At 31.4% G+C, this 19,279-nt stretch overlaps 2 protein-coding genes and 1 pseudogene across 4 annotated transcripts; 1 reads left to right on the top strand and 2 right to left on the bottom strand.

Annotated features, from left to right (window-relative positions):
* Nucleotides 1–509: 509 nt before the first annotated feature.
* Nucleotides 510–3,863, bottom strand: LOC101209836 (OVARIAN TUMOR DOMAIN-containing deubiquitinating enzyme 4). 2 transcript variants are annotated; one of them, XM_031886218.1, is made up of 6 exons: nucleotides 3,727–3,863; nucleotides 3,367–3,488; nucleotides 3,161–3,201; nucleotides 2,095–2,193; nucleotides 1,737–1,826; nucleotides 1,149–1,581 (listed from the first exon to the last, which is right to left on the bottom strand). In XM_031886218.1, exons 1-6 carry the CDS (start codon nucleotides 3,749–3,751, stop codon nucleotides 1,494–1,496), a joined length of 465 nt encoding a protein of 154 aa, XP_031742078.1. In that variant the 5' UTR covers nucleotides 3,752–3,863; the 3' UTR covers nucleotides 1,149–1,493. The 2 variants fall into 2 exon arrangements, with proteins under 2 accessions (XP_004135307.1, XP_031742078.1); XM_004135259.3 differs by lacking the exons at nucleotides 1,149–1,581; nucleotides 1,737–1,826 and adding an exon at nucleotides 510–965.
* A 1,421-nt stretch (nucleotides 3,864–5,284) lies between these two features.
* On the top strand, nucleotides 5,285–7,977 carry LOC101220262 (annotated as a pseudogene).
* Nucleotides 7,978–8,049: 72 nt separating this feature from the next.
* LOC101210079 (U-box domain-containing protein 45) lies at nucleotides 8,050–13,004 on the bottom strand. 2 transcript variants are annotated; one of them, XM_004135260.3, is made up of 6 exons: nucleotides 12,772–13,004; nucleotides 12,158–12,241; nucleotides 11,332–11,517; nucleotides 11,059–11,166; nucleotides 9,490–10,667; nucleotides 8,050–9,084 (listed from the first exon to the last, which is right to left on the bottom strand). In XM_004135260.3, exons 2-6 carry the CDS (start codon nucleotides 12,206–12,208, stop codon nucleotides 8,304–8,306), a joined length of 2,304 nt encoding a protein of 767 aa, XP_004135308.1. In that variant the 5' UTR covers nucleotides 12,209–12,241; nucleotides 12,772–13,004; the 3' UTR covers nucleotides 8,050–8,303. The 2 variants fall into 2 exon arrangements, with proteins under 2 accessions (XP_004135308.1, XP_031741795.1); XM_031885935.1 differs by lacking the exons at nucleotides 12,158–12,241; nucleotides 12,772–13,004 and adding an exon at nucleotides 11,878–11,896.
* Between the last annotated feature and the right edge of the window lie 6,275 nt (nucleotides 13,005–19,279).

The raw sequence follows: 19,279 nt of genomic DNA, 5'->3' as shown, positions 1-19,279 counted from the left end.
TCATCTTGTAACTTATCGATATTAAGAATGCAAATAAACTCTCGCATTGATTAGAAAAATGAACTAATAAAAACTTGTGAGTGAGAACCATTGCTTTCATTAGTATGAAATCTTTCCAAGTCAATCGATTAATTCTAGAATGCATAAAAAACCAACATCAATTACCTTGCTTCTTAAGTCAATCGAACCAAAGTTGATTTTGGTCAATCCAATTTAGCTTTCGAAGATTTTTTTCTTTTTTTTGGACAACCCTACAATATATACAACACAAAAGGCTTGTATTGGCTACCGTCTTCTAGTACAAAACAGTTTTGTTTTATTATTACCATATTCGTCATTTTTCAAAACCAAACGATCAAACTAATTTCTTAAAATATATATGGATGATTTAATTTAACGGTGACTTTGGTTAATTAATTAAAATATATTTCATTTTGTTGCGTGTTTTGTTCAATTGATATGTGAAACGGAGATCACGTACACCGTACTATCTACTTATAGATCAAGTGTCAATCACAAATTATCAAGTGAGAAACTTTATATATAGTTTTTTCTTCTTCAAGTTCAATAATAATGGGAGTAGGAAATCAAAACCATTAACTTTTGTGATGATAATTGTTTGCTTACCTACTATCTTCCCAGCATAGCCGATCTATCGGTAATTATTATAAGAAATTGGTTTTTCTAAGAGGGGAAAAGCTATTTTGAAATGGTTATGATTCACATCCCTCACAATCTTTTCTCTGATCGAAGCAAATACCAATAGATAGGGAAGCAAATACGAATAGAAAGGGAAGCAAAGTATATTACTTCTTTAATTGCATGGAGCCTTCAATGAATCGTAATGTCCGTAGCTGTGGAAAAGGACGCGGATAGGATTTTCTTTGCCGTACTCCTGCCCATACTCAGCTATGACCTTAAGATTTCCTGACTTCTTGTCACACATGTACACTGAGATTGGCATCCTTAAAAAAGACACAAAAACTAGTCAACCTATCAAAAGAATGATGTGTAGTTCTGAGTACAACAATATACCGATCATTTTATATGTTTTACAAGCATTTATAAAAGATGTAGAAGATATCGATAGATTTTATAAGAATAAGAACAATTTAGGGTGTTGGATAACTTGGATAATTTGACACTTGTTGAACACATATCATACACATGTTAGTGCAACAAATTTATTAGACATGCATCGAACACTTGTTAAATAGGCTAAAGAGACGCACGCATATACGACAATAATAACTTTTTGAATGTTAAATACATCAAGCTAAGTTGTTTAAGCACATAAACACAACTCATTTACGTTTAATTTTCTTTTACAATAAAAGTTTTATATATTTTAATAAATGTGTCCTTGTCGTGTTCTTGCCATGCCCTATATTTATAAGAGAAAAAATGACGTGTCACCGTGTGCGTTTGTCTTATCCATATTCGTGTTTCTTCATATTTAATATCAATGTCAAACTCTTCAACTTATGGATGTATCAAAATGTTGAAGGTCCATGACTCGAACTCCAAACGGAACATTCCCCATTTGGGTTTATGAGGTCCGTACGTAATCTCGACTTGGAACTACAAGAGGTTATACAAACTTGGTTTGTGTTAGTGTAAGCATATGCCAATATGAGCAGCCGTCAACAAAGATAGCATATAGTAATAAAAGGTCTTATACTTCTGAGTTAACCAACAGGATTAACAAACTCGTAATCTAAGATAGGTAAACCTACCGTATCACATCTAGGTTCAGTTTCTCAACTTCAAACGACACAAGTCTAACTTGTGAGCAGAAAACTCTAGGGCGGAGAATACGTGAGGAACTATATCAAGGTTCAGAAAGTTCAGACAGTATAGGAACTTCTGGTTAGAAAATAAGGAAAAAGAAGAAGACATGTTCTTTACAATTTCCAATTCACCTAAGATCCATATGAAGCCCGGTGTCAGACCCCCAAGAGGTCCGTGACACCCAGCATAATGCATGTAGGTGTTTGCTTCAAATAATTAAAATCAAATGCATGTGGTGACAAAATTGAGAGATGTATCAATGAGAAAACTGCAGCAAGGAGAATAATTAAACAGAGAGATTACTGTAGGACATGTGACGACATGAGTAACTCAGGTTCTCCACCCCATACATGTGGTTGGCGCATGTGTCTAACATACTGTCCGAAGTCACCTTCGATAAACCTGCCAACCATTGCAACTTGGATATTTTCTGTTGTCTATTACGATTTAATTTCAATGCAAGAATATAAGAAATTCGGCAGAGCAACGGCCCAACGAGATTAGAGAACAGATGTATAACAGCACACAGCCTCCACAATAACAAGAGAATGGAGAATGAAATAAACAAACAGCAGATCTCATCTAGATTGTTACTAGCTTATAAGTAAGATGACATATATAGAACCGGTAACAAATAAATTAATGGTACCATAATAACATAAATAGCAACTATCTCAACATTTTAAACATATAGCAGTTGATACTTAAGTGTATCAAATGAAATGGAATTCTGAACAAAGACTACGAAAGAACTAATCCATTTTTAAAATATTGTTTTGGTCTCTATACATTGAAGATACTTTCCAATGTCCAATTTTAGTTATTGTAATTTTCAAGAAATCTTAAATTGAGGTCCTACCACTAGTTTATGGTTGAACTTTCTGAAAAAAAAATTTGCTATAACATTTTTACAATAAATTTTGAAAACACATTCATAAAAATTGTTGTTGTTATATAGCCAATTTCCAAAAAAAAAAAAAAAAAAACTTAGGGCAGTTTAATATTTATTAAAAATACAAGATTAAAATTGGACCAGCATTGGAACTAAATTTGAACGGACCTCAAAGTACAAGGATTGAAAAGGTATTTTGACCTTTTTTATTATTATTACTACTATATCATACCACATAAACTGTCAGATTATTAACAAATAATATATAACACATATCATCTTGGGTCAATGAGGATCACATAAATAAATGGAATGACCCAATTTTTTAATACTTGCTGAATTCAGGTTCAATTCAAAACTTGATTGAAAATCATAAAGTGATTGTTGTTGTTTTGTTAACTGTGGTAAATAATTGTGAATTGTGATGTATAAAAAGCTCTGCATAATATAAACTAAAAAGACCTCAAGAAACTTTACCGCTCAGTGTCCAAACGCCTCTTCATCAACTCGTTTGCAACCTGTTCAAACCAATCAACAAATATTCGTCAGATTGGGGTAACGAAATGGAAAGGTAGCAATAGAAGTGAAGTAAAATTAATCAGAAACTTGGAGGATTGTATTATTTGCAATGCAATAATATATTTAACACAAAAAGAACAATAGAAATGAATTCTGAATCGCACGTTTTCTCTGAGCTCGTCTGCAAGCTCCTTTTGAAGAACCTCGCTTGGAGCCAGCTTGCCCGATCTGAGACAAGCACCATAAACCACCGATCGAAACAAACATCTTCCATCACCAGGAATTCCTGTCCCCAACAAAAGACCATCTCATAATAAAGGACGTAGCAGAATCATATCATTCATATTTACAACTTATTTTTCATTTTCGAAAGGAGGAATTAACCGATGTACAACTTCTAACAAAACATAATAAATTCATAAATCTGATAGTTACGCACGCACGGCTGCAATCAATCATTTTCAAAACCTCATACATACGAAAAGAAAATTCCAAAACCTCGAGATCAATGAAAAAAAACATACGGATTATTTGAAATTGACTTCGCATCACCAAAATCAAGGTTAGCAAGTACTCAACACCATACGGAAACACGCTTAAAATACAGTGCCTACTCCCTCTGATGCAACAAATTCAAAACTCGACAGAAGGAAAAATGGAAGATCACCTGAAGAATGTGAGAACGATAAAGGAGTACGCCCTAACGTTGCTATCAGGGAGAATCGAATCCGGTGCTCTCTCAGGCGCAGGTAAGAGATGATTCCGATAGCTCAGTTTTGAACGAACTTTATTGCCTTTACTTATCATCTCCCTCCATTGTATTCTGCTTGAAAGATTCTCGCGCGCAGGACGCGTGGAGTGAACCGTACTAATGTTTCTATATGGGTCTTTTTTTTCAATTTCAGCCCACTTATACGGCCCAATATACAATAGGCCCATTTGTCTTGCCCAATCCCATGTATGGTAATTTGGGGTTTTTGTTTACTTGATGGTTCCATCCTTCAAATGGTAGATTTAGCCTCACCAAACTTAGGGGGTTTATTGAAAAGATGAATTAATTATTATAGTCCATAGTGATTATAGTTTTGAAGTTATTATAAAACGAGTTAGAGTTCAAATTATTTTGGATCGAGTTACAAATAAGAATAGAAAAAGATAAATCAGTGTGAGTTATAATAGCTAACTCCACTTAAAAAGGATAAAAACTAAAAAGAAAACATGATTTAAAAATAATAAGTTATCTGTGAAGAAATTTTTGGATTTTAAGTCATTTCGAGCCATTTTTTAAATTTATTAGGTTTATTTCTCCATATCCACATTTTGGAAAAATTGACAAAGTGAACTAAGAAAAACAATCTTTTAGGCTATTTCTAAAAACTTTATTACCATTGACCTTTTACAATGTAAAATGTAATATTTACCTCAACTTTGAAAAGAAGAACATTATTTTCTTCTCATTATATCCCCTCTCATCGTGTGATTGCCCTCTTCTTCTCTTGTCGTCTAAGGGATTGCGCACGTTGATGTCAACAATCACTTTTTTTAAAAAGGTCTTTTTAAATATAACAAGTAGTAGGGTATGTCTCTGAACACGAGACATCTTGTTCTCATGAACAAATAGATGCTAGTTGAGCTAGACTCATGTTGACAAATATTTTGATTATACACAACTTTGTTTTAACTAAATGATCACTCGTTCTTGTAGAAATTTTAAGCATCTTTAATTTTAAATGAGTTCTAATTTTTGTTTTGTTGTCCTCGGAGGAAAAGGAAAAATATATACAAAAAAAAGTACTTACGTAAAAGTGGTATTTGGTGATAAACAAGTGTTTAGAAAGAGATGAATCATACAAACTTTTAGATTATTTTGTACAAATTTCCCCACAATTTTGTTGAAACTTTTTTCAAAGGTAAAAATTGCTAATAAAAATTGGGATCACCTCTAAGTTGTAAGAGAAGCTTTAGTCTTAGCTCGCTTGTCAAAGAAGACTACAAAAATTCCACAAAAATGTCGTCGTTTCATCACTTTAAACAAAACCAATCAAATCCTAAATCTTCCTCCCCAAGCAAATCCCTCCTTCTTCTCCTTATAAACCCCAAACCCTAAAAAGTTTCCCACCAAATTCCAAATTTCAAAATGTCGTTTCTAACTAAAATGCCATCAACATCCTCTGTTTTCACAGTTTACACTTCCTTCGCCGCTTCTACAATGGTGGTTCGGACATTGATCTCCGAAACCCAATCAATCATCTCCCGTATCATCCCCCAAAAACTCCGTGACCAAATCTCCTTCAAATTCAACTCCCATTTTCAGTTCAATCTCGTCTCAAATCCTTATCATTATCGAAGAGAACAACGGAATCGCCATTAACGAGCTTTACACAGCATCCGAAACGTACCTCTCTACAAAAATCTCCCGATCTCTTAAGAATCTCAAGGCTTTCAAGGCTCCAGGTGAAACCAATGTAACGTTCAAAATCAACAAAGGCGAATTACTAATTGAAGAATTCGAAGGGATCGAAATCGCCTGGGAAATGATTTCTACAGAAAAACAGATCATGAATTTCGATTCTGATATTCCTGCTCAAACAACGGAAACATTTGAAAAACGGCATTACCAAATGAGCTTCAACAAGAAGAATAAAGACTCGGTAATGAAGATTTACCTTCCGTTCATCATGGAAAGAGCAAAAGCGATAGAGGAAGAAAACAGAGTGGTGAAGCTTTATGCGCTAATGATAAGACATGCGAATGAGGATTCGATTGTTTTGCAGAATAGTTGTAGCTTTGGGAATTTGGCTATGGATTTGAAGAAGAAGAAGGAATTGATGGATGATTTGGATAGGTTTGTGAGGAGAAGGGAATTTTATAAGAGAATTGGGAAGGCTTGGAAAAGAGGGTACCTTCTTTATGGGCCACCAGGAACAGGGAAATCGAGCTTGGTGGCGGCCATGGCCGATTATTTGAAGTTTAATATTTATGATTTGGAGCTTACCAGTGTTCGGAATAACTCGACGCTTAGAACAATGGCTGTTGTCCACTGCTGATAGGTCCATTATTGTGATTGAGGATATTGATTGCAGTGCTGAGCTTCAGGACCGTACCAATGGCAGACGTGACGGCGGTGACAGCCAGGTGAGCCAATTTGTTTCACACCCAAATTTGGAACAGCATAATTTATTAATTATGAATTATGGTAATACAATCATTTTTTAAATAGTAAAATAAATTAAAATATTAAAAAAATTATTCTGACTGTCAATGTGAAACTAATATCTAACCAATATTTCATATTCACATAATCTAAAATTTAATTTTGGTATAGTTTAATTATTTTATCAAATTTACTATTTTTTTTATCAAAAAAGTTTTGATAAAAAATAATTCAAATTTTAAGATGTTACAAAACAAATTAAAGTATTTTGTAAACTATATTATAATTTTCGAATCTATTAATGAAAAAATTGATAAACATCTATTAATGTATTTTATCACGAACAATAAATCTAGGATAGAAGTGTCTATTCCATTATTAAGTATATTTTTTTAAGAAAAGAAAGAAATTAAATCAAAATGAGTTTTTGAAAGAAAAAAAATATCTCTAGTTAATCCAAACAAATCCTTAAAATCAAAAGCTAACTTTATAAACTTAAAAAAATATACTTTTAAAATTCATTGTTAAAAGTAACAAAATGAATTAAAATATTTATCAATTTTGGATTCTATGAACGATAAAAATTGATAGACTTCTATTAATTTCTATCAATATCACACATCAACGTCTATCAATGTAACAGAATTTAAAATTTTTTGTTATATATTGTAAATATTTTCTCAAATTTGCTATTTTTGATAATTTCTCTATCTTTAAAAGAGTATTTTTTTTAAAATTGTCTTAAAAATTAAAACATTTATACAAGAAATAACTTGAAAACAAACATGTTCTCCAAAGACTAACAAGAGTTACCTCTAGCTAGTTTTCACTAATATTATATAAAAGTCAGAATTTGAAAATGAAAAAGTGTTATATTCAAATATAGTAAAATAAACCAAAACATAAAAAAAGAAATTCACAATATTTAAGTATATTTATAAATATTTTTGGCAGTGTTGTAATTGAAATTAACTTTTTAAACTTTTAACCAACATTTTGTGTTTATGTTGAAAAAATGCAGTTGACTTTATCTGGAGTATTAAACGTGATAGATGATTTATGGTCAAGTTGGGGGATGCAAGAATAATAGTTTTCACAACGAACCATAAGGAAAAATTGGATCCTGCATTGCTAAGACCTGGACGCATGGACATGCACGTCCACCTCACTTACTTGACTCCTTCTGGATTCGAAACTTTAGCCTCTAATTATTTGCAAATAAATCACCATCGACGTTTCAAAGAAATCCAAGACCTTATAATGGAGGTGGAGGTCACACCTGCAGAAAATGCAGAAGAGCTCATGAAAAGTGAGGATGCTGATGTGGTACTTGAATCTGTCACTGAATTCATCAACAACAAGAAGAGGAAGAAGATGGAGAAAGAGTGTAATTCTGAAGTGATTGCAAAGGTCGATGGTAAGAGTATTCAAGATATTGAGGAAGAAGATTTAAAGGAGAGAAAGGTAAACAAAAGAAGGCGAAACAGATGAGGACGACAATGAATCGTGAATGAATGTTTGTATCACTAATACTCAATATTTGGGTTTAGGGTTATATATTACCTTCGTTTTTGTTGTTTTTGGTTAGTTTTTTCCAATACAAAACCAATCTGAACCAATACATTTTAGTATTCTTCAAATACTAAAAGACCAAACCTAATCAAATCAATAAAGCACAAAATCTGTCATGGCATAGCAAGAGAGGTGATAAGTAAACTAAAAAATTGTGTCTTTTTTACATAAACATGTTCTACTCAAAAAATGGAGAAAATGATAAGAAATCATTAATTACAGAAACCTGTACATTTCTAGTCCTATTAGAAAAAGAAAAAACTAACCAAGAAACCAAACTAAGAGTGGTTTACACTTGATAGGGATAAGAAACCAGTGGAACAAAAAGGAAATATACATACATATGATACAGCAGCATTTACAAGGACGATGAGCTCAACATTGGTATAGTGAAAATCGTTTGCTCTTCGCAAAAAAGCTTAGCGCTTTCCCCATCTTTTTCTTCGACACTGATTTGCATAGTGGCTTAGGATCTGGAGCAGCCATGGCTGTGTCACTATTTCCATCTCGCTGTTGAGTGATATCAGTATCTTTTTGCCTCTGCTCCCTAAACAACATCAGAAGTTTTTGCGCTTTTACTTTCCCTCTCGAAGTCCCGTTTACCGTAATCGCAACCAATCCTGGAATAACTCCTTCCTGTAACACCATTTGACTGCATTTTTCACTCCCTCTACACAAAACCAACAAGCATGATACCGCTTGCTCCCGTTCAGCACGTTCCCCAGCATCAACAATGGCTGCTAATCCACTTATAAGCTCCGGGGCTGAAGTTATTTCTTCTATCCCTAACTTGCTTGAAGCTAAGTTCATTAAGATAGCTAAGGAAGTCTCTGTCCATATGCTGTCACTGGGCGATGTGAGGAAAGATTGAAGTCCGCCAACAATACCAGTGGAAAGAAGAATAGGAATGATGGAAGGTGTGGTTGAAAGGTTATAAAGGGTATGAAGTGCATCGAGCTTAGTTTGGGATTCGTCATTACTAGTAAGCAGCTGGATCAGGAAAGGAACCGCTGTACTCGAACTAATGATTGGTTTAGCATCTTCTAGGCAGGAAAGATTCAGATATAGAGCTGTTGCAGGTCCATGTAAATTGGATTTCAAAATCATGTTCTCCAACAACGAGATTACGCCTGCTGCTATCATCATTTCCCTGTTTCTGATGAAATTTACAAATCACAACTATGTTATACTTATTGGACAGTTTAAGCCATCAATTCACAATAGAGAGAGAGAGAGAGGGACCAGGAGTTCAACCAGTAACCAATCATCCAATAAATTCTTACCAATTTTATATCCCGAATGATTAAATTTGAAAAGAAAAAAACTATTACCAGACTCCATCATTAGAAGCGAGAAATATGATGAAATGATAATAATTGACATGCATGATGCAAGTCACAAGAAATTCAATTACATGTGATTCCACCATGATTTCCTCGGCATAAACATGAAATATGCAGACAATTATTCATATAAGATGCTAGATTGACCGCTATCCAGTCCACCGCATGGCCGAAATGTACTTTCATTTCAAATGTAGGATTAGATAAACAGTACAGACCTGTTGTTGTTGACAGAAAGATTGAAGAGAGCCATGGCTCCAGTTTCCTGAGCATCACTATTTTCTTCAATAAGAGCTAAAGTTAGGAAGTCCATAAGTGCTTCAGCAAAGCCATTGGCTCCCATCAAAATTCGAGCTTCATCGTCATCCTTCAATGAAAGTCTTATTTGCTCCACAACCTTACATTTCTTTCTCAAATCTCCTTCTGCAGTCAATACTGCCATAAAATTTACACAACTCTCAATTGTAATAAAATCTGATGTCTCCTCCATGTACGTATGATCATCTGCTTCATTTCCTTCAGCATCCTTAATTGTTCCACTTTCCTCCAAAGGAACTACCTTAACTTCCTTCAACGTGTTAGAGCCAACATTATCCGCAGATCGTGATTTTCCAGATTCAGAATCAGACAATGCAAGCCTCCAATAATTCAGATCAAGTGACTTTGGGGGGCCATCCAAGATTGGAACTCCGTTATGTTCACACCAACTAGCAATGAGACCCTTGACAGAGTAATTAGGTGTCAAAGACAGGTGGGAGAGTCTCTGTTGAGTCTTCGGGCAGGTTTTATGACCATCGCTGAACCACTTCTCTATACAGATCCTTTCATATGTTTGCCCAGAATCAATTATGACAGGGTCGTACATAAGCTGCAATGATATTGGACACCTTAACTCCTCAGGTGGTAGAGGCATCTGCCCTGATATCCTATAATTTGGCTTGAAATTGAAAGAACTAAGCTTTGAAAGCTGCTGTTCAAAGACTTGACCATTTGCTGCAATTCCATTATCCTCAAGAGAACACCGAACAGTAGGAGAACAAGGAGTTGACCCACTCTGTGAGTCATTGTCATCTGTCAACTCACTTCTAAATAACTTAGAATACTTCCTCATTAGATGCAAAAGGTAAGCTACAATCGATTCCTTTCGCTTGTCTTCTTCTAAGCGAGCTCGTTCTATGAGCCTCTTAAGAGCTCTCCTCTCTGTGAGGGCTGCTTTGGAGGAGGTAATTCCAAGTTTTGTGGCAGCCTGATGAAAATGCTCCAGCTCATTGTGACCATTGGAATCATCAAATTTTCTTTCTTGCAAGAGTAATGCAATGATATCATCACCAACTTGTTTTTCAAGTGGGTCAAGTAAGAAAACAGTGTCCTTGAGTTCGTTCACTATCTGCTGAATCTGGAAAAAGTACCATTTACATAAGCCATTGATGATACCGTAAATTTGAACCAAAACAAAACACAAGATACACAGTTATGATCATACTAAAATTCATCTCTAAGCCTTTTAGGACTTTTTAGCATATTCCAAATGTAAATGATCAAAGTGACTGAGGTTTGACGTGATTGAGTTCATTATGTGATCTAATAAAGGAAGAATGAATAACAAATCGAGATTAAGCTTCTTTCAAAATCAAAATTATGAACTTTCACTATGCTGCTTCCAGAACTCTGCCCAATGAAATGGATTTGAACAGCATTCTAATCACCATAATCATGTCAGGAGACAGGTTCAGTCAAAAGCATGGCAAGAGAAAGGAAAACAAGAAATGAAACAGAGCAATCTTCACCTGAAATCCAATTGATTGTGAAACAATATCTTCAACGCATATAAGACTAACTTCAAGAGAACATCTTGCCTTTTCAAATTTGGCTTGAACAGCATCTCCAGTTATTGCCTGTCATACAAATGCAAACCCATACACAGGGCATCCATAGTGACTTAGACAAAGAAAAAGGAAGTAGAGCATAATAGTTTTATACATTAGTTGGCTATTCCTTGTGATTAAAACTAGAAGTTGTATAAGAGAATTGTTGGAGTAATGGTAATTGTCAAGCCATACCAAGTAGAGTTTACTGGATTCTGAGCAATGCCGAAGAGTGTTCTTAGCCTTCTCAAGAGCTACATGTAATGAACATAAAGCCTGGATACCAGTTTTGCTTCTAGGTCGTGCTGCTTCCAAGGAAGGGAAAATTGACATAACTTGGCCATAAATTGCAGCGAGTTTCTTGTACATTTCTCCATGTAACTGAAAATGTGAGGAAAATAAATAATTCACACCAGAGAAAGATAATATGCATCTGGTAGAAACAGATATCACTACACTAAAGTATTTTGACTGCCGGTATACTATTTAAATGGTTGCAACATTCATTACAAAACATAAAGTATTACAACTTAAGAATTCAACTTATTAACTACTAACTTACAAGGAAACTTAACTCCTCACACATTCAACCACCCCAGTCACAACCAAGCATATAAACCAGATTACATCACGCCACTAAAATTACGTATACAGTTTGATTTCTACAAAATTTTGAGTTAACAAAAAGTGCTTAGTTAGAAACTGAAAAATCTTCTGTCTCAAATGAAAACAGTTACTTACTATAACAGGTAGTAGTGGCTACAAGCCAAGAGTTCATAACTTCTGTGAGTTGAACATAGAAAAAAGTCATAGGAGGTCTTCTTGAAATTATTATGCAGAACAAACACATCAACGTTCTTTTTCTTTCTTTTCTTATTCATGTATTTATTTTTAGTAATAAACCTGCCAATGTATAAACGTACCAAAAGAAAACGGGCTTAAGGCCACCAGGAAGTTACAATATCATCAATACTCATTTGAAACCATATATAAGAGGCAGAAAATATATTTCAGCTCATACCTTGGCATCACCGGCAGCAAAAAATATTTCTTCAACCTCGGGAACATCCATAATTTTATGCTCATCAAGGAAAATCTATGTCATCTGAGTTGCCAAAAAAGATAAAAGACTCTGAATAAAATGGCAAAAAAAAAGAAAAAAACGGGCAGTTGAAACTTCAATTAACAATACAAATATTCAAATATTAAAACATATCCCTAAAATACCCATTAGAGAGTTCTTCAATGAAAACAAATCAAATCTAGAAATTTCCAATTTCAAACATAAGTCATTGAATGAATATACTCATTATTCCTCAACTAAAACCAAGTAATATCATATTACTCCCACATGAATACTAACCGTCCATTCATATTCCCACCTAAATCCCAAGCACCCGAAACCACTTCCAATTTCGTCCCGTCTCCCTTCATTGAAAATAATTTTTTAAATCGATTTGAAAAGGACACCCTAACCAGAAATCCCAAGCGGAAATAACCCAAACAGCAACTAACCTTCCATTTTCATAAAGATTCAAGGAACGAAAACCCAATACTCCAAAATCAACAAAAAAAAAAAACAATAACAAATACCAAATCAGAAGCAATAATGAGAGATTCAAGATTGGAAATTACCAGAAGAAATCGACCAAGGAGGCTTCATAAAAAAGCAATAAAAGAAGAAGAATGAAGGAGAAGCTTAAACACTGGTGAATCATCTGTAGAGTTTCATTGCAGTTGATGCATCAAATCGGAGGGTGAAATTGTTGAAAGAGAGAGTTTATTCGAAAGCGCAATATCAACTCAAAGAAAAGAAAATTTCTTTGTTTGTAAGATTTGAGAGGAGAGAGTTGGGCGTGAGTGGCAAGTGACTATTATGAAAAAAATAATTAAAAAAATAGTTTTTTAATTTTGAAATTCCAGTTTGTTTATTAGCAGGATTTTAATAAATAAAGGATTTTCCTCTTTTACCCTTTCGGATGTGGCTGCCTCTGCCTGTTGGTGTTGGGGATGATTCCGTAATATTCTTTTTAAAAAATCGCATCCATCGGGTCTCGGATTTCTGCCATTTAAAAATAAATATAAACAAAAAAGACAAAAAGTAAATAAATAATTTTGACCAACTATTTACGTTCCTACCACCAACAAAACCATTTAACATTAAATATTTTACTTTCTACGAATTCAAAAAAATACATTTTCCTTTTAAGAAAACTCACATATCAAAAATATGTCAAGACTCATTACAAAAATAGAAAAATGTCCCACTGGTATAACATTTAATTGTCGATAATATCAATGATAGATTCTTATCGGTCACTATTAGTATTTATCTCTAATAGATTTGTATAAACTTTTATTATTAATAAATTTATATGAATATTTAACTAAACTATAAATATGGCAGAAATCTTTAACTTATAAATAGTTGGATTTATTAAACATTAAAAAAATAATAATAAATTTATCGTATTAAAGGTAAGGGTGTGTTAAATTAACTAGAGAAATGATTTCTTTTATAAAAAAAACAAGAAAACACACAGTTTTATATAATATACTTTGAAGTTTGTTTATTTTACTATATTTCCAATAAATCTTAAATTTAATTAACTAAAACTAATTTTCATTCCCACCTGCTAAATATAATTTTTATCATTTAAAAAACGTATAACATTGAAAATTATGCTTTCAAAGTTGTTAGTGAAAGTGTTTTTTTTTTTAAATAAACAAAAAATTTAAAAGATCAATAATAAAAAATTTATAGAAGTTAAAATTACACTGAACTTGAAAAAAAATGAATGTATGACATTTTAACCTTTCTTTTTTATATTTCTTTTATAATTGATTTATGGAGTCATAAATTTGAAACAATAATGTACCACGATCGTATCTGGGTTATTGAACTACATTTAATTATAAGTTTGGTAAGATTATACTTGATACAGAGAATTAATTTGAAACATAATACAAGGTACTATAAATAATGAAGCCTAGCTAGTGATTATTTTTAATTAATGGTTCGGTTTTTATTAAGTTACTTCTTTGGATTTAGCTGTGATTTAAAATTTAAATCACGCAATGTCATTTTATTTAATAGCAGTGGTTGCAATGGATGAATTCAATTATTTTATGATGAGATTGACATGAATGATCTGTATTTTTTAAATTAAATATCTTATTACTATATGTGTATATTTACATAAAAATAAGTTTAATTCAATAGTAACAACATCACTTTCGCTTTAGATTGATATAGTTCGAATTCATGTCAATGGAATTATGTTCACATTGACATCAATGATGAATCAAAATATTAGGTTAGCGACGAAAAAAATAGTCCAACTTATAAAATATAGTTTAAAAGTTTTTTAAAAAATATATGGCGTATTATTTCTAATTTATGTGTTTAATACATAAATGAACTGGGTTAACAAATAATGGGAGGGAGGATAGGCAGTAAGTGGTACACATGATATAAACAATGCAATCGAGAGAGAATGATTTGAAATAGTAACATTATAATTTATTGTAGGTTATAATAGTTAGTACAAATTATTCTAACGTCAATTGCAGTAACATGCAATATTATATGCATCTCTATTGTCCCTTCTTCTATAGTTTGAATTGTTAGATTGATTTTAAAACTAAATATATTTATTTTGTAAAGATTAATTATAATGAATAGTAATTTTGTAAATTACAATTTAATATACAAAAATATTTTGAAAAACATGTAAGTGTAACAAAGTGATAGATTTCTATCACTGATATATTATTATTTGTAAAATAATTTATTAGTGATAAACTTCTATTATTGATAGACTTTATCATATTTTGATATACTTACAATTTTACTATAATGTTGTCATATACGTTAAGATTTTGAAAATATAAACTTTTTCATTTTAAAAGTAGAGACCAAAAACGTTTTTATCGTTAAATTTTGAAAGTTGAAATAATACTTTTTGAAAATCTAAGATCCAAACCTACCTATTCTTTTTCAAAACTTTGGACAGAGAAAATTATTTGTTTAATTATATGTTTTAAATGTTTGCAATGGTCGGTAGAATTCAAATGTTTATTTGTTTATTATATATATATTATTTAATTTTTTCTAGGGACATTTTCAAATATAATAAAAATATATCAAAATTTTATATTATACCCAAATATTTATAACGATGGACTTTTATAAATATTTATGAGTAGGTTTGATAGTAATATACGCACCCTTTATAAAATTTGATTTTTTTTTTAGATTTTTAAATATTTTTAATATTCTACCATTATAAAAATCTTATTTTAATTTCAATTATGCAACGTAACATATGGTTTTGATTGTATTAATAGACTCAATTTAGAAGGTAGTCGAAATGCTCTTACTGTTGATCAATAATCAAGCAATGTGTCGCTTCTATTTTCAACCAAGCGCAATAACTAATTGTGCGAATCAATAATTTCTCTCGTACTAGATTGAATTACTATTACGACACTCTCATCAATAGGTTTTGAAAGAGTGAGAAGTCCTATTTTTTTTAATGATAATAAAGCCAAAATGACAACCATTTTCCACCAAAATAAAAACGAACGAAACCAAAACCTTAAAACATTCATAATGAATTGGATTATTCTAAAGATTTGAAGAACTCCATAACCATCATTTCATAGAGAAATATGAAAAAGAAAAAGAAAAGAGAGAGACGATTTTAAAATTAAATAATGAATTCCTCGGCCGACAGTGACCGACTTTGGCATGTCGGCTACCAGATCCGTTAATGGCGTGGTCAAGTTCAAAAAGAAGGGGAAAAAAAATAGTATCACTTAATACAAACCTTACTCACTCCTCCCTCCCAATGTGGATGAACAATTTAAATTTTGAAAACTAAAACAATAATAAAATTAATAATTAATAACTAATAACTAATAATTATATTGATTGATTTAAAGAAACAGAAATGGACTTCAAATGTCCCCCTCATTTTATATTAATTTCCAAGCTGGAATCCTTTTCCCCATCTGTGTACACGTTGTCAACGAGTAATTCTCGGAGGGATCTTCGTCCCCACGTGGCTTTACACGTCCGATTTTTTTTTTTTTTTTATCTTCCATATAACGAGTTGAATTTATGAACTTCAGCGTCTTTTGGATTATTCATTTGTTTTTCTTTTCTTTTTTTGAGAATTGAATTATTTCATCCAAAAGTCTCTCCTGATTTCCTGAAGAAAAAATATCGCATTCTTACATTCTCTTGAGGACACGTGTCGTTTACACCGAGAATGACAAAGGAAAGCCACACAAGATCTGGAAATGACGTGGTGCTCGAGGTCGGCTTCCTACTTCTTACTTATATTATTAAAGAAAAATAAAAAAGACAAAAAATATATATATATTGAATATAAATAAATGATAAAATAGAGCAAAGTAAAAAATATTGATAAAATTGAAATGAAATCATGATAGTCGTTTTTGGAAAAAATTGTAAAAATAGCAAAAGAAAAAAATTATGATAAAAGACTTCATGTGACTTACCTTTTTTAATTTGTAAAAAAATAGCAAGTTTAAAAGCAGATTATCGTTAAGTTTGCCAAATTTACAATATGTAAAAAAATTGGTATGAGTTACTTTTTTCTAAATATTTTTGTCATATAATGCAATTTTTCTAACAATTGTGACCTGGTCTACCATTTTCAACTAAGATGTATAAAGGTTGTTATTACGTCAGTTTTAAAGAAGTCATTGGTATAATTATTTTTTTAACAATATGGTGAGTGTCTTAACGTATGTCTTGGGTTCAATTTCCGACTAAATTATTCTTTTTTTTTTTTTATCTATGGACGTGGGTTTGTGTTGAGATGTGTGTTTTTTTTTTTAAATATAATTTGACTAATATTTTGTTTTGATTTTATTGTTTTATAAACATAAACAAAATGCTGAGGTACTCCATAAACCATGTTTAAAATAAATTATAAAAAAGCATTTAAAAACATAGATTTTAACTTAAAATTTGTATAAGTTATATATTAAAAAGAAAAATTTTAGTTAAAAGATGAAGAATTATAAAAAAAACAAATGTTAATTTGAAAACGAAGAGAAAAAAAAACGTGTTGGAATGAATCGAACTAAGATATAAGATGTACATAATTTCCTTCCACTAACGTGGCAATCCAAAGTAAAAATGTCACGTAGGTGGAAATAGTAGATTATCTCGACACTAATTTAATTATCAATATTTTTCTTCATCAATTTTGTCATTGATTATTAAAATAAAATTTAAAAGATTATAACTATTTACATAAACTTTTACTATTTGACTTTTTTAATACTTTTATTTGTAGATTTTAATGTGTTACTTTCAGTACTTTTATTTATAGATTTTAATGGAAAGTAATCATGTACATTCAGTTTGGTTATGAATTTAGTCTTTGAACTTTGATATCAACAGTTTAGTATTTATATTTTCAAATTTTTAACAGTTTACTCATGAAAAAACTATTTCAATTTTTAATATGTTATGAAGTAGAAATTACATTTTATAAATTTATCGAGTCTCTAATTAGTTTATTAATTTATTTATACAATAAATTCCACTAAATCCTCGTATTCATGTTCTAATTAAATAAGACTAAGTTGTTACCCAAAATTGTTATAAAATTGAAGATTGCAGACTAACCAAAATTTAATATTTTATATTTAAGTTCAATATTTTTTCAAAATTGGTCCCTCTAACAAAAACCTTAAATTTAATATAAAAAAAGTTATAGGATGTTGATGACATGGAAAATTATATTTTAATCTTTTAATTCCTTCCTCCTTCTTACCCTCTTTCTTCATCCTCTCTCCCTCCTTGTTGCCTCTCTTTCGTTATCTCCATTACCATTTATTTTAGAACAATCCCGATGGGAATTAAAAGTCCAAGTGTACCCTCTCCATAGCCATTTGTTTCAACAATCATCACATTCTCCCTAGCCATTTATTACCATCAGAAACCACAACCCCTCCCTTGATCAAACACCCAATAAAGTTTTTTATTTTAATTCTACGTTTTGTTCTAACTTTTCACCATCAAAACTATGGAATACACCACATCACTATTCCACATTCTACTTTCCTTACTATGATTCACATCTAAACACTCCTCTTTCGTAGAACAGTATAGTAAGGCAAGGATTTTATAGTGGCCATGGAGTTCGCAGAGGCTGTTTCCTATACCAATCGATCGATCTGAGTCAACCAGCAGCATAGGAGTAGCTGGAGGAACCATCATCAACGTCGACCATTCTGTCACCATCGAAGAGAGGAAGAAGAAATAAATTAATATTTTTCTCCATATCAACGTCTCTAACTTTTTCTAATTAAATTTAAAGACAAAAAATGAAGCAAAACATTTAGAGGAGGAATTCATTAATTTTGAAGCAAAATAATTTGTGTGTACAATAATGTTAATAATTTTTTTAAAAATTAATTACGTGACATGTTGAAAGATACATTATGATATAATTAAATTAAATAAACCATACATTAGAAACATATCCATATCATTCAATCTATTCCAAATTCTAATCAACAATTCAACCATTTTTTTTTCTATTTAAAAAAAAGAAAATAAAAAATCCATCATTTTCCGAGTTGGACCAAACATCATGTCTATGCTAGTGCATCTAATGCTGGCTTGATTTGCTACCCATTTCTCTCTTTGAAATAATGCATCCAATCATGGGTAAAAAAGAGAGTTATTTAAGATGTTTATTTTTGGCAATCAAAATTGGTATTTAAATTTAGTTTGGTTCAATATTAGTTTAGTCATCCATTTGTTAAATTAACGGCGAGATTATGAAATTGAGTATTACTAAATTTTGGAAGACTAATGTATTAGATTTTGAAATAGAGAGACAAAATAGAAACTAAATTCAAAATAGATCAAGTAGTCTTCCTGACTACTCTATATTGTTATAATATTTTAATTTTAGATAATGATGATTTTTCAAACAGTTTACTATCCATATAATCAAATACTTTTCAAGAAATATAAACATATGTCACGATCTGAATTGAATTAAGATGGTTTATGTGAGTATATAGATGTAAAACAAAAGATGTGTTTAAAATACATTATCAAGCGTTTAATTAAGTTAAAAAATAAATT

This window comes from Cucumis sativus, chromosome 5 (genome assembly GCF_000004075.3).
Source record: "Cucumis sativus cultivar 9930 chromosome 5, Cucumber_9930_V3, whole genome shotgun sequence".
NCBI lineage: Eukaryota > Viridiplantae > Streptophyta > Magnoliopsida > Cucurbitales > Cucurbitaceae > Cucumis > Cucumis sativus.
The sequence above is the reverse complement of the archived record's forward strand: the minus strand, read 5'-3'. Positions and strand labels throughout refer to the sequence as shown.

What these genes read in the sequence shown, in the direction of transcription:
- LOC101210079 (XM_004135260.3), bottom strand. Translation starts at nt 12,208, where the DNA reads ATGGATGTTCCCGAGGTTGAAGAAATATTTTTTGCTGCCGGTGATGCC. An exon ending in AATCCAGTAAACTCTACTTG is followed by an intron (nt 11,167 to 11,331) that starts GTATGGCTTGAC and finishes TTTGTATGACAG; the next exon opens with GCAATAACTGGAGATGCTGT. An exon ending in CACAATCAATTGGATTTCAG is followed by an intron (nt 10,668 to 11,058) that starts GTGAAGATTGCT and finishes TACTTTTTCCAG; the next exon opens with ATTCAGCAGATAGTGAACGA.
- LOC101209836 (XM_031886218.1), bottom strand. Translation starts at nt 3,751, where the DNA reads ATGCGAAGTCAATTTCAAATAATCC. An exon ending in AAGTCAATTTCAAATAATCC is followed by an intron (nt 3,489 to 3,726) that starts GTATGTTTTTTT and finishes TGTTGGGGACAG; the next exon opens with GAATTCCTGGTGATGGAAGA. An exon ending in AGGCGTTTGGACACTGAGCG is followed by an intron (nt 2,194 to 3,160) that starts GTAAAGTTTCTT and finishes AATGGTTGGCAG; the next exon opens with GTTTATCGAAGGTGACTTCG.